This window comes from Nicotiana tomentosiformis, chromosome 12, assembly GCF_000390325.3.
Source record: "Nicotiana tomentosiformis chromosome 12, ASM39032v3, whole genome shotgun sequence".
Classification (NCBI taxonomy): domain Eukaryota; kingdom Viridiplantae; phylum Streptophyta; class Magnoliopsida; order Solanales; family Solanaceae; genus Nicotiana; species Nicotiana tomentosiformis.
The window spans coordinates 111896044-111910477 of NC_090823.1; the positions used below are offsets into that span (position 1 = coordinate 111896044).

The 14434-nt window shown below is 36.7% G+C and overlaps 1 protein-coding gene across 1 annotated transcript; it reads left to right on the top strand.

Annotated features, from left to right (window-relative positions):
- Nucleotides 1–860: 860 nt before the first annotated feature.
- Nucleotides 861–1381, top strand: LOC138903225 (uncharacterized). Its single transcript, XM_070191158.1, has 2 exons — nt 861–1010; nt 1127–1381. The coding sequence occupies exons 1-2, from the start codon at nt 861–863 to the stop codon at nt 1379–1381; spliced, it is 405 nt and encodes a 134-aa protein (XP_070047259.1).
- Nucleotides 1382–14434: the final 13053 nt, after the last annotated feature.

Genomic DNA, 14434 nt, shown 5'->3' on the forward strand with positions numbered 1-14434 from the left:
CACTTACTGGGTACCGTTGTGGTGTACTCATGCTACTCTTCTGCACATGTTTTGTGTGCAGATCTAGGTGCTTCTTATCAGTCCCGCTATTAGCTGAGAGTGCTTGCTTCTGTACAGAGACTTCAAGGTACATCTGACGCATCCGCAGACCTCGGAGTCCCTCTCTATTCCCTCATATGTCGTTTACCTTCCCGTATTCTTCTTAGACTCTAGTGTATAGAGATACTAGTCTTTCTTCTTTAGCTTGTGACTTATGATTACCGGGTTTTGGGAAACATACTTTGTATGCTCGTGTGTTGGGTTTTGTACATGTCGAGCGGCATCTTATCATCTATCTTATTATTCTGTTTCAGTTTAGTTGTTAATTTACTTTGATTTCCGTTTTTCCATAAATTGTTAGGCTTACCTAGTCGTAAAGACTAGGTGCCGTCACGACGTCTTACGGAGGGAAAATTTGGATCGTGACACTGTTCCACCTGGAGTCTCTCGTTTGCTTTTATTTTCTATTTACTTCATTCAGTAGTTTAGTGTTTTGTATATTCTACTAGTAGCTTATACACTTGTGACACCAGTCTTGGAATTTTTCTAGTAGACACTTGATGATTTTGAGTATTTTATTTCACCATACCTGTTCGTAAAATCGTTCACACATTATTTTGTTAAATTTCTCACCTCTTACTTATTTAATAATTTAAAAATCAACTATTTCTTAAAATGTTAAAGAATAGATCCATGGCTAGTTCACCGTTGGCTTTCCAAGCGCCGACGTTGGGCACCATCACGGCCTATAGGGAAATTGGGTCGTGACTATCAAGCTCACCGGACCTAAATATTATGGTTTGTGGAGTTGATCGATGCGCATGGCACTTTTGGTGAAGAACGAGCTAGGGTTCATAGAAGGAACCTACTTGAAAAGCTCTTACAAAGGAGAATTAGCGAATCAATGGGAAAGATGTAACACAGTTGTTCTCTCATGGATAGGACGCACAGGCTTTACAAATTACAGCCGAGTATCATGTATGCATCAAATTCAAAAATAATATGGAATGAGTTAAAGGAGAGGTTTCATAAATCTAATCTCACTCGTTTATACCTTTTGTGGATACAAATTGGATCATTAAAGCAGAGTACTGACTCTGTAACGTCATACTATACGAAAATGAAAGACCTTTGGGATAAAATTGACTTGTTAGTTCCATCACCTGGTTGTGATTGTGAAGAGACTAGGCCTTTCATTGAGCAATTTAAATATCTATGTTTACTGCAGTTCCTAGTTGGCCTTAATGAAAGTTATAGTCAAGTAAGAAGTAAGATATTGCTTAAAACACTAGTGTTGAATGTAATCCAGGCTTATGCTTTGGTTATTCAAGAGGAAAGCTAACGAGAGCTAAGTGTGCTTGAAGTGAATAGGGAGCCCTTAACTATGATGGCAGGACAGAATCAAGGATATAAGGCTAAGAAGATTGGGATAATTTGCGAGCATTGTGTATACAAAGTAAACCTCAAAGAAAATTGTTATAAAATTACAGGGTATCCTCCTGACTTTAAAAGCAGGAAGAAACAACAGGGCCAAGGAAACAGAGCTTATGCCAACATGATATCAGAAGAGACTATAAGTTCTTCTCAGAGCCAACCACAGGGACAACCTTTCACTGAAAGTCAGTACAAACAGATATTAGAGCTTTTGAACAAAACTCCTACAGGTGTTGGTCATACACTTATGGCAGGTATAACCACATTACTGTCCAATGCATCATTTTGTGAATGGATAATAGATACAGGAGCATCTCATCATATTACATGTCATAAGGAGATTTTGTCTAAGTTAGAAAGCATTAATCAGCAAAGGAATCATAAAGTGCAGGTTCCAACCAGTAGCAAGTGCTCAGTAACACACAAAGGAAATGCTTCTATCCTAGGAGGTTGTGAACTAAAGGATATGTTATATGTTCCAGATTTTAAGTTTAATCTGTTGTCATTCTCCAAATTGGCCATGCATACTCTCAGAGTATTAATTCACTTAATCCTCACAGTCACTCAATCCTCCCAGTCGCTCGGCACTCAGTAAGTACATGCGCTCACTGGGGGTATGTACAGACTCCGGAGGGGCTCCTTTAGCCCAAGCTCTATAATATGCACGGACAAATCACATGATATAGTATCAATATCTGGATCGGCACAGACAACTCACGTGCTATAGTATCAATATTTGGATTCTCACGAACAAGTCATGTGCTATATTAAGCCAATATGGCCTGCTGCGGTGTGCAGCAAGATCCCACCTTGGAGTCATTAGAGTCATACCACCTTGGAGTCATTAGAGTCATACCACATTTATTTCATACCACCTTGGGGAGCGTATTAGAGTCATTTAAATATTAATTCAATTGGATAGTTGTTAATTTGCTTACCAGACGGGTTGGGTTATGTACTATCACGACTAGGTGAATTTTGGGTCATGACAAATATTAGGACTCCCATTTTTCCACCACCTAATTCCTTTTACTAATTGGGATACTCATAGTTTTACAGGAACTTTTAATGGGAAAAAGATTATTTTCGAGTTTATAACTCAACCAGTTCAAAGATTTTAAATGAAATAATTTCTAATAATATTACTGAAAAAACTAGACAAATTAATTTTTTTTAGAAATGAAATTTGCAGTCTTACTATTGAACATTATTTAAAAACTTCTAAACTCATTAAAAAATTAATTTATTAAAAAATAAGTTTTCTTTACAAATTTGTGGAGACCATCCAAACAAATTTTGGAATAGGAAAAAGTACATAGTAGGTCTTCCATACGAAGAAGAGTTTTCGGAGGATAATATTCCTACTAAAGTTAAACCTTGCCAAATGAATTCAAAATATTTGGAATTATGCAAAAAAAAAAAAAAGATTCTTTGCTGTAGAAAGGTCTTATAAGGCCTTCAAAGTCTAAATGGTCTTGTACTACTTTTATGTTAATAAGCATTATGAACCGGAACGATGAGTTCCAAGGTTAGTTATTAATTATAAACCCCTCAATAAGGCTTTAAAATGGATTAGATATTCAATCCTTAATAAAAAGAATTTATTTGATAGATTGCATGATGCCATAATAATTTCAAATTTTGATTTGAATTCTGCTTATTGACAAATTCAGATATCTGAGTTAGATAGATATAAAACTATTTTTTATGTCCCAATGGGTCAATATAAATGAAATGTCATGCCTTTTGATTTAAAAAAATGCCCCTTCTGAATTTCAGAAAATAATGAATGATATCTTCATGCCTTATATAAATTTTATAATTGTTTATATTGATTATATTTTAGTATTTTCAAAAAATATTGATAATCATTTTAAACATTTGGATCTTTTTAGGAAAATTACAATTTAAAATGCTTTAGTCATTTCTAAACCAAAGATGGCCCTTTTTAGACTAATATTAGATTTTTAGGTCATAATATTGAAAAGGAAAAAATTATTCCTATCCAGCGAAGTATTGAATTTTCTTCTAAATTCCCAGATATAATTACTGATAAAACTCAACTTCAAAGATTTTTGTAAAGCTTAAATTACATTTATCCTTTTATAAAAGATCTTGCTTAGGATACTTCAATTTATACGAAAGATTGAAGAAAAACCCAAAGCCTTAGACGAATAATCATACAAAATCTGTTAAAAGAATTAAACAAAAGGTTAATAACCTTCCGGGTTTAACTCTTGCTAATCCGAGTTGGGTAAAGGTTGTTGAAACTGATACCTCAGAAATTGGATATGGTGGAATATTAAAATAATGTTCCCCAACTGATAAACTATAATATCTTGTTCAATTCTATTCGGAAAAATGGAATAATTCCCAAAATAATTATGCTACTATGGCTAAGGAAACCCTTGCCATAGTAAAATGTGTACTAAAGTTTTAGACCGATTTATACAATTAGAAGTTTGTAATAAAAACTGATTGCCAAGCAGCAAAGTTTATCTTTAATAAAGATTGTAAACATGATGTTTCTAAATAGATGTTTGCAAGATGACAAGCCTTGTTAGCTCCATTCTATTTTGAGATTATTTATAAAAATGGATCTAATAATAGCCTCCCTGATTTTCTTACTAGAGAATTTTTGAATTAATAACTCCTTTGATTTTATGTCAGGATATGAGACCGGCATATAGACCTCCTCGAGGGAAGGGACGAGGAAGAAAACCAAAATATTCCTATGGCAGAGGAAATATCCTAGCCCAGATAGGAAATCAACAACTGATAGCTGCCAATATCATAGGTACATCAGATCTTAATACATACCACTCGATGTACAAGGAATTTTTGGATTTTATGAAATCCAAACAAGACACAGATAATAGTCCTCCATCATATTCCTCGGCATTGGAAGATGAAATCCATTATAACATTGAGGTTTATAACCAAAATGAAAGGAAAGAATTGATAATTCTTTTTGAAGGATAACCCTTGGCTAATCATGACCAGGTATTTTGATACATCATCATATGCTGCCACTGCTTATAAATACAGACTGAATTATAAGCTAATCCTTTCATCTACTGGTTCAGCTGAAATTCAGCATTTTTATCCAATTAATACGAAGAGAATTTATAATTTCTCTAAAATTATTATAAAAGAGGTACTAGCCTCAGATGAATGGGGAATGAGTACATTAAAGGAGAGAGAATATACTCATCCAGAATAGAAAGTCTCGGTAAAGTTCAATTACTGGCATTATAGTGAAAGTTTTAATAAAACTTTGTTATATGAGAATCCTAATAGGAAACACTCTTGGTTCATAAAATTATGTTCCAATCTATTTGCACAACAGATACCAAATTGGTTCTGTAAATGGTGGATATCATATGGTCCATCTTTTGAAATACTTTCGCCAATTTTTAAGAGTTTATATACTCAATGGGTAGATATATCTCCCAGGATTATTGTTTTACAAAAAGATAATATCCTTTTCGATGGCATAGCAACGATGTACTTCTTTATAGATTTCTCAATTCCATGGATTATGAAATGAGATGTAGAAGTAAACCAGACCAGGGAAGGATTCCCATGTTTAAACAAAGCTTTTTATACAAAATTCTGGAACAAATTACTTTAATCGGACTACCAAGAAAAAATTTATGGTCAAGAGATTATTGAAGAAATCAAAAAGAAGATTGAAGCTTATAGCACACAAGAAAATACAAATGTCAAAATGGAAGAATTGAGTCCATTCCAGCAAGTTACTAGACGGTTGTCCTTTAAATTTCGAATATTTATCTGTTGAAGAGAGGAAGGTAAAACTCTCTGATGAGATTAATAAAATATCAGAAAATTTTGCTCGCAAACCGGTCCAAAGGATGTTTTATTATCCTAGGCCAACCCCCCAAGATGAACTCATAGAGGAGCCTGATGCTACCCATTATTCCTAGAACTATAGTGGCACAGAAATCAATGAATGAAACATAGATGGTTTTACTGATCACCAAATTTATACCCAAGCACATAGAATGCTTATGTATAGCACTATCTACAAGGTTAATAATAATTCTAAAAGAATTATTGCTGATACGATAGTAGCAGTGTTTACTGGCCAATTGAAAGGCTGGTGGAATAATTATTTAAAACCAGAACAATGCACAAATATTATGGGCACCATAAAGGTAGAAGATGGTCAGAATGTTCAAAACATTGTCTACTTTTTAGTTCTTAATATTATAGAACACTTTTCAGGAAGATGGTCAGACAATAGTGAGACCTTAAGAACCATGCTCCAAAATCTTAGGTGTAATACCTTAACAAATTTTAGATGGTATAAGGATGTTATTTTATTCTGAGTAATGGAATTACCAAAGTGTAATAGCGCTCGCTGGAAGTCCAAATTTATTGATGGACTCCCAACACTTTTTGTTGAAAGAGTTAGAAAAACTCTTCGAGGAACTGCAATGAGTATAGATTATAATAAATATACCTATGGAAAGCTTATTAGTGTATTCACACAAGAATGATTAGCTCTATGCAATGATATTAAGTTAAGCCAAGAAATCAAGAAACATCGTCTTAATAAAAGACAACAGTTAGGAGCATTTTGTGAATAATTCGCCATAGATATTCCTAAGTGTCATGACCCAATTTCTCATATAGGCCGTGATGGCGCCTAACGTCGCCACTAGGAAAGCCTACGATGAAGATTGTCATGACCCAAAATCCAACTAGTCATGATGGCACCTAACCCAACCCGCTAGGTAAGCCAATTAACAACTATCCAATTTCTAATAATATTAATAAGATAATTATTCAAAAGAAATTATTTGAATTTTATACATTTTCCAAGGACTAGTAGTACAGATCATGAGCTTCTAAGAATAGAATTTACAAAGCTGAAATGAAATAAATACATCATCTGTTTGAAAAGTACATAAACAGAGTTTTATAGACCTAAAGCTACCACGAACAAGGGGAAGCTACAAGCGGGATGTAGGTACATCTTCAATCCAGCTCCCATCGAACACAGCAATATCGGCAACCAACATCTGCACACAAGGTGCAGAAGTGTAGTATGAGTACAACCGACTACATGTACTCAGTAAGTAACAAACATAACCTTAGGTTGAAAGTAGTGACGAGCTAATACAAGATCGGGTCCAATACCAATATCCCACAAAAGTTCATAATAGCATAATACAAGTAATAAAAGATGTATCTCGGAAGTAAAATGCTCAGCTTGTTAACAGTTCCAGAAAAATAGTCATGCTTTTCAAGTATCTTAGTGAAAACCCAAATCTTTTACCGAAAATGCCAAAAATATGAGTATGTTTGAAAATTGTAATTTTTCCAAATATCCTTTCCACAATAAATAAGATATTTCATTTTCTTTCCAGATAGCAAGTGTAAAATACCTCTTTATGCCCACATATCAATGTGTGTAAAAAGTCATGAATGACGTGATACCATACAACATGAGAAAAAACGCATCTCTATGACTGTATGTCATGTATGTATGCCAATGCCATGTATCTCATATATTAATCATGTACTCACACTCTCATAGTACTCAATCTCACTGTCTCACACTTTCCAATCATCATGCTCAACCACTCGGTACTGTATATGGCCCATACGACCCAAGGAAGATCCATCCCCGAATATATACATCACTGACCATCAGTCACTCAGTACTGAGGAAGGCCAATCCGGCCCAATAGAGAAGATCCATCTCCAGGTATATAAATGCTTCAAGAAAGATCCATGTCCAGGGAAAATCCATTCCTTAATATAATCAACTGCGCTAACTAGGGGTGTGCAGACTCCGGAGGGGCTCCTACAATCCAAGGGCTATCATAAGCCAGATCCAGGCATAAATCAATATAGCATGTTGCGGCGTGCAGCCCGATCACATAACTGTCACTCATTATCAGGCTCTTGTCCTCACTCCGTCATCAATATCTCCAGTATCACTCACTGGCTCATAATGTCATGAAACCAGTCCGACGACAATCATATGATGTATCAATAAATAACAACTTAGACTGAGATGTGATATGAATGCATGAATATGACTGAGTACGAAATATCAATGAAATTAGTGAGATGACAGCAAGAAACAACCACAATGGGTCCCAACACTATCGGCATAAAGCCTAAACATGATATCTAAGCATGATTGACAACTCAATTACTCTATCACATGGTGAAAACATGGATATCAACCAAATAGGTCCACTATTTAGTGCCATGGAAACAACGGAGTCCCAATTCACATGGTGAACGCCCACACGCTCGTCACCTAGCATGTGCGTCACCTCAACACCAATCACATAACATGTATTACAGGGTTTCATACCCTCAGCACTAAGTTTAGAAGAGTTACTTACCTCGAACAAGCCAATTCCAACACCGAGCAAGCCAAGTAATGCTCCAAAATGCCATCTCACGCGTTCCGACCTCAGACAGCTCGAAACTAACGAAAAACAACTCAAGTACATCAAACAATGCTAAAGGAACCAATCCCGATCGAAAAAGATCAAATCTTTAATCAAAAGCACAAAACCGGCCAAAAGCCCAACCCGGGCTAACACCTCGGAACCCAACAAAATTTACAAAATCCAACAACCCATTCAATTACGATTCCAACCATACTAGTTTCACTCAAATCTGACTCCAATTCGATGTTCAAAACTCAAAAATTCATACTATGAAACTTTAGGCCAAAACCCCAATTTCCTATATATAATTCACGATCCAATTACCAAAAATGAAGGTAGATTCATGAAATATAACCAAAACCGAGTAGAGAACACTTACCCCAATTCATATGGTGAAAATTGCTTCAAGAATCGCCTCAATCCGAGCTCCATAGCTCCCAAAATGAAGAAAGAACCAAAACCCTCAATAATATAGATTTTGCCCAGCGATTCCGCATCTACGACCTCCGTTTTTGTTGAAAAACATTGCATCTGCGAAAAATGGCCTTGCCCAGCAACCCTCGCACCTGCAGTATCAAACTTCACATATGCGAAGACACTCGCACCTGCGCTTTCACTCGACGCACCCGCACATGCGCTCTATTCTCTGCTTCTGCGGGCCTCCCTATCCAACTCTCATATCGCATCTGCGATGCCTTTGTCGCTTCTGCAGCCATTGCACTTGCGCAAATCAACTGCAGGTGCTATCATACCAGAACCAGCAACCTTCAGCAATGCAACATGAAGTTAAAATGATCTAAACCTCATCCAAAACTCATTCGAGCCACTGGGGACCCCGTACGAATATACCAATAAGTACCATAACGCAATACGGACCTACTCGAGGCCTCAAAACACATATAACAACATAAAAATGGCGAATCACACCTCAAATCGAAATCTATGAACTTCAAACTTTCAAATTCAATAAGTCGTGCCAAAACATAGCAAATCAATCCGGAATGACTTCAAATTTTTCACACAAGTCATATTTGACAATACGAACTTGCTCCAACTTCCGGAATCAGAATCCGATCCCGATATCAAAAAGTCCACTCTCGGTCAATCTTTTCAAAATTTTAACTTTCGCCATTTCGAGCCAAATTCAACCACGAACCTCCAAATCACAATCCGAACGCGCTCCTAAGTCCAAAATTACCCAACAGAGCTAACAGAACCATCAAAATTCCAATCCAAGGTAAAATGCTAAAGTCTACTAGAGTGTGTGCCAAGCTCTAGTGTCACAAGTGTATGAGCACTAGTAGAATTTACAAAACTTGTCTGAAATAACATAAACAGAAAATAAGTACAAAAGAACGTGAGTACATAAACAACATGAACCCAGTAAATATCAAGTCTAACCTCGAAGAAGTAGTGACGAGGGGTCGATATCGACACTTACTATGGGCTATAAATAAAATGCGTAAATCATAAATAAGCATGGATTATGTAAGAAATATATACCACACAGTAACAAGCAGTGAATAATAATTTCCTTCACTAATGATAACTTTGAATCAATTCCTATCCTTTAAATAATAATAACTGTTTCAGCAATAAATTAAAATTAAGTAAAAGTTGGGTTCCGAGTATTATCACGCACTATTTATGCCGAGGTCGTACGGCCCGATCCAGAAATATATTGTGCACTGCCGAGGGTCGAATGGCACGAACCATAGATGCATCTATTAACCTGCTGAGGCGAATAGCCTGCTCTCATGAGAGTAGTGGAAATTTACCTCGCTCGCGGAAATACTTGCGACACGAGTGAACATAGATTTCTCAAAGTTATTATTAAATTCTTCTATTCTTCCCCACACATAAGAAATTTAAACGGGAGACTTTAAATCTTAAAATGCTTAATCACATCTCTAATTAAGACAATTAATAAGCATGACTAACATAATAGAGCAAACAGGCCATGGTGGAAGCTTAAGACTACCCGAAAATCACATAGAATATAGCTACGCATGGATTCGTCACCTAGTGCGTACGTAGCTCCCCACACATACAATTCACAACCACAAATACACCTAAAGGGATGAGTTCCCTCTTACAAGGTTAGACAAGAGACTTACCTCATCTTAAGGCTCACTTCCGATCCACAAATATGCTTTAAATCCTCAACTCGGTGCCAAATGACCCGAAACTAGTCAAATGTTATATAAATTAATCAATACATGTACAAAAATTGATAATTTAACTATTAGAGTGATTACCCAACCCCAATTAAGGGATTCCTAAAATTCACCCCCTCTCTCCCTCGAGCCCACGTGCCCGGATTCCGGACATTTTAGAAGATAAATGTTACCCATAACCTCACATACTCAAATATATAATTTTCAATCAATTCCATAACAATTTTCGTTGTTAAATCCCATTTTTATCAAAACCTAGGTTTTTCATCTAAACTCATGATTTCACAAATTTTATATGTTAAATCTACCCATAATCTATGTATCTAACTCACATTAGATAGAAATTGCTTACCTCAAATAGCTAATGAAAATAGCTCTCTAACCAGCTCCAAAATAGCCCCAAGAAGTGCAATAAATGAACCCCAAATGCTCAACCCCGACTTAAATGGAGTTCTGCCTTCAACGTTTTTCGCACCTGCGGTGCCTCTGTCGCATTTGCGGTGCTAGGTCCGCTTCTGCAGTCCCGCTTCTGTGGCGAGTGTGCCGCTTCTGCGTCCTCCCCAATCGCACCTACACGTTCGCAGGTAAAACGAAAACCCGCATCTGCGGTCCATGGCCAAACGTACCAAAGCCGCTTCTGCGACCCCAACCCATGCACCTGCGGCCCAAAGCGCGCAGCTGCCGGCACACCAGAGCTGGTGCACCAGCAACCCTTCTGAGTCTTAAATCAATTCGCACATCATCTGAATGGCATTCGGGGACCCCGAGGCCTCGTCCGAACGTACCAACAAGTTTGAAATCATAAAACGAACTCGCTCGAACCCTCAGAACGCGTAAAATAACATCAAAACTAATAATCACACCTCAAACCAAATTGAATAAACTTAGGAACTTCAAGTTCTTCAACTTACTCCGAGCGCGCCGAAACATACTTAAACTACTCGGAATGACACCAAATTTTGCGTGCAAGTCTTAAATCACCATACTAAACTATTCCCAGGCTCAGAATTCCAAACGGACCTCGATAATCCCAAAACCTACCCCAAACCAAATTTAAAGAACATTAAAACCTTCAAATAGTCAACTTTCACTATTAAGCACTTAAACGCTCCCGGGTCGTCCAAAACTCGATTCGAACATACGCCCAACTCCATAATCATCATACAAACCTGTGGGAACCGTCAAATCCCGAATCCGGGGTCGTTTACTCAAAATGTTGACCGAAGTCAAACTTAGCCTTTTAAAGCCAAACTAAGGAACCAAGTGTTCCAATTTCAACCTGAACCCTTCCAAATCACGAACTAACCATCCCCGCAAGTCATAAAATAGTAGAAGCACATACAGAGAGTCTTATTTAGAGGAACAAGGATCTATAAGGTAAAATTACCAGTCGGGTCATGTCACGACCCAAAAATTCCACCTTTGGGGCCGCGATGGCGCCTAACATTTCACTTGCTAGGCAAGCCAACGTTAGAGGATCTTTAAGCCAATTTTTAATCAATTCAAATAAGCAAACTAATTAAGCCGAAATGAAACAAAAATGGAGTACAAAATGCCATAAAAACCAATAATATCTAAGTACAACCCAGATTTGGAGTCACAAGTTCACTACCTTCTAGAATCTCAACTAAATAGGGTTTGAAATAAATACAACTGACTCGAATGAAAAGAACAGTAAATAGGGGAAATGGAAGGGGACATCAAGGTCTGCTGGCGCCAACAAATCTACCTTGAGTCTCCAAATGCCAATCTGAGCTAATACGCCTCACGGACAGCTGGGACTAGTACCAAAATCTGCACAAGAAGTGTAGAGTGTAGTATGAGTACAACCGACCCAATGTACTCTGTAAGTATCGAGCCTAACCTCGACGAGGTAGTGACGAGGCTATGACAGGACACCCACGTAATTAACCCGCACAGACGGAAATATACGAACAAAATAACAGCAAATAAAGAATTAACAAGTACACTTGAGAGGGGACATGCGAAAGGGGTAAAAGATTTGGTGACTACATCATGGAATAATAACAAGAATCAGTCAATAAACCTTAAATCAACAACATGAACAAGCATAATGAGTAAAACTGCGCGGCATCACCTTTCATGCTTTTACTCTCAGCCTCACTATGAAACAGTAATAACGGCACGGTATCACCCTTCGTGCTTTTACTCTCATTCTCACCATAAAATGATAAGTACGTCATTGCATCACCCTTCATACTTTTACTCTCAATTTCATCATGAATCAATAGATACGGCACAGCATCACCCTTCGTGCTTTAACTCTCAAATACGGCACGACATCACCCTTCATGATTTAACACTCTCCCTTACCATGTAACACTGAAAATATAACAATAGGGAGATGGAATAGGCAATATCAAGTTTTCTGTCAACAATAGTTCCACCATACCGATCTCACTTCAGAAACAATACTCAATTATCACAGATAGTTCATAAGTACGGAAAGAACGATCAATTTATCAACTATCTAGTCTAAGCATGGATATCAGGATCAAGTAAAGAGATAAATTACAAGAAACATGTCACGACCCGAAATTCCCACATTCAGGACCGTGATGGTGTCTAACATTTCACTTGCTAGGAAAGCCAACGTTAGAATAATCTTAACCATTTTTTTAAACAAATTAAATTAAATGGAACTCAATTACTGGAGTAAAGTGTGGAAGACCATAACTACCGAGTAATCAAAATACATCCCAGAATCTGGTGTCACAAATGCACGAGCTACTAGAATAATACAAATAAAGGTCTGAATAAAATTCAAGTTGTATGAAAGATAATACACAGCTAAGATAAGATAGAAAGGGACTTCAGAACTGCGGACGTTGTGCAGTTATACCTCAAGTCTCCTCTAGGTAGCTGAATCCGAGCAAATGGTACGCCGCTGGGACCAACTCCAAAATCTGCACAAGAAGCGCCGAGTGTAGTATGAGTACAACCTACCCCATGAACTCAGTAAGTGCCGAGCCTAACCTCGACGAAGTAGTGACGAGGCTAAGGAAGGTCACTTACATTAACTTGTATGCAATAATAATAATAATAACAATAATAAAAATAAAGCAGGTATCTTATTGCAACAGTTGAAGCCAACTCGGCAGTCATAACCAATTATTATTTCTATCAATTTCCGTTGCGGCGTGCAACCCGATCCCACAATATATTCATATTTAATTTTGTTGCAGCGTGCAACCCGATCCCACAATATATTCACATTTAATTTCGTTGTGGCGTGCAACCCGATCCCAATATATCTTTTCAATCAACTTTGTTGCGGCGTGCAACCGCTTCCCCAATATATTTATTTCCATCAATTTTGTTGCAGCGTGCAACCCGCTCCTCCAATATATTTACTTTCATTTCTGTTGTGGCATGCAACCCGCTCCTCAAATAATATAATTTACCAATTCTTATAAAATAAATTACTCCAATAAATGCAACAATTAATATGAAATTATAAGACAACAAGCATACAATAATTATGATTTATTTAGAAAAAAGTACAAGTAGCAATTAATTATCGAAATTAAGGAGAAAATAGGCAATTTAATATTTAGCATGCCAAATGTCAAGTATCCATTAAGTCACATAAATCAATTAAGCATGTAGCAATTATAGCACGGATGCAAGGCATAATATTAAGCAATGAATATGAGAGAAACAATTAATATAATAATTTATTCATTATTTAAAATAATTTATGATTTTCAAATAATGAGGCAAACAATTAATTTGATGACGTATAGACACTTGTCATCTCGCCTATACGCCGTTCGCATGCATTTCACATAACAAATAATTCAAGGGTTTTATTCCCTCAAGTCAAGGTCAACCACGACACTTACCTTGCTTTGCAACCAAATTCAAGATTCTAATAAACCTTTGCTTCGTGAATTCGTGTCCGTAAGCTTCAAATCAAGTCACCACAATTGAATATACTCAACACAAATCGTAGGAATTAATTCCATATGAATTTACTAATTTTCTGATTAAAATCCGAAATTTATTTTAAAACTCGACAGTGGGACTCACATCTCGAATCTTGGAAAACCTTACGAAATTCGAACACACATTCTGATACGAGTCCAACCATATAAAAATTATTGAATGCCGACATCAGATCTTTATTTTACATTTTTGGAAGATTTTATTAAAATTTGATTTTTCTTCCATAAATTCATGGATTCATGATGTAAATGAATATGGAATCATGAAATATAATCAATATAGGATAAGGAACACTTACCCCAATGTTTATCCGTAAAAATCGTCCAAATATCGCCTTACCCGAGCTCAAAATCGTGAATAATGAAAAATGGGACA

Coding starts and splice junctions, on each gene's coding strand:
- LOC138903225 (XM_070191158.1), top strand. CDS start 861: ATGGCACTTTTGGTGAAGAACGAGCTAGGGTTCATAGAAGGAACCTAC. Junction 1,011..1,126: donor GCTTTACAAATTACAGCCGA/GTATCATGTATG, acceptor TCATTAAAGCAG/AGTACTGACTCTGTAACGTC.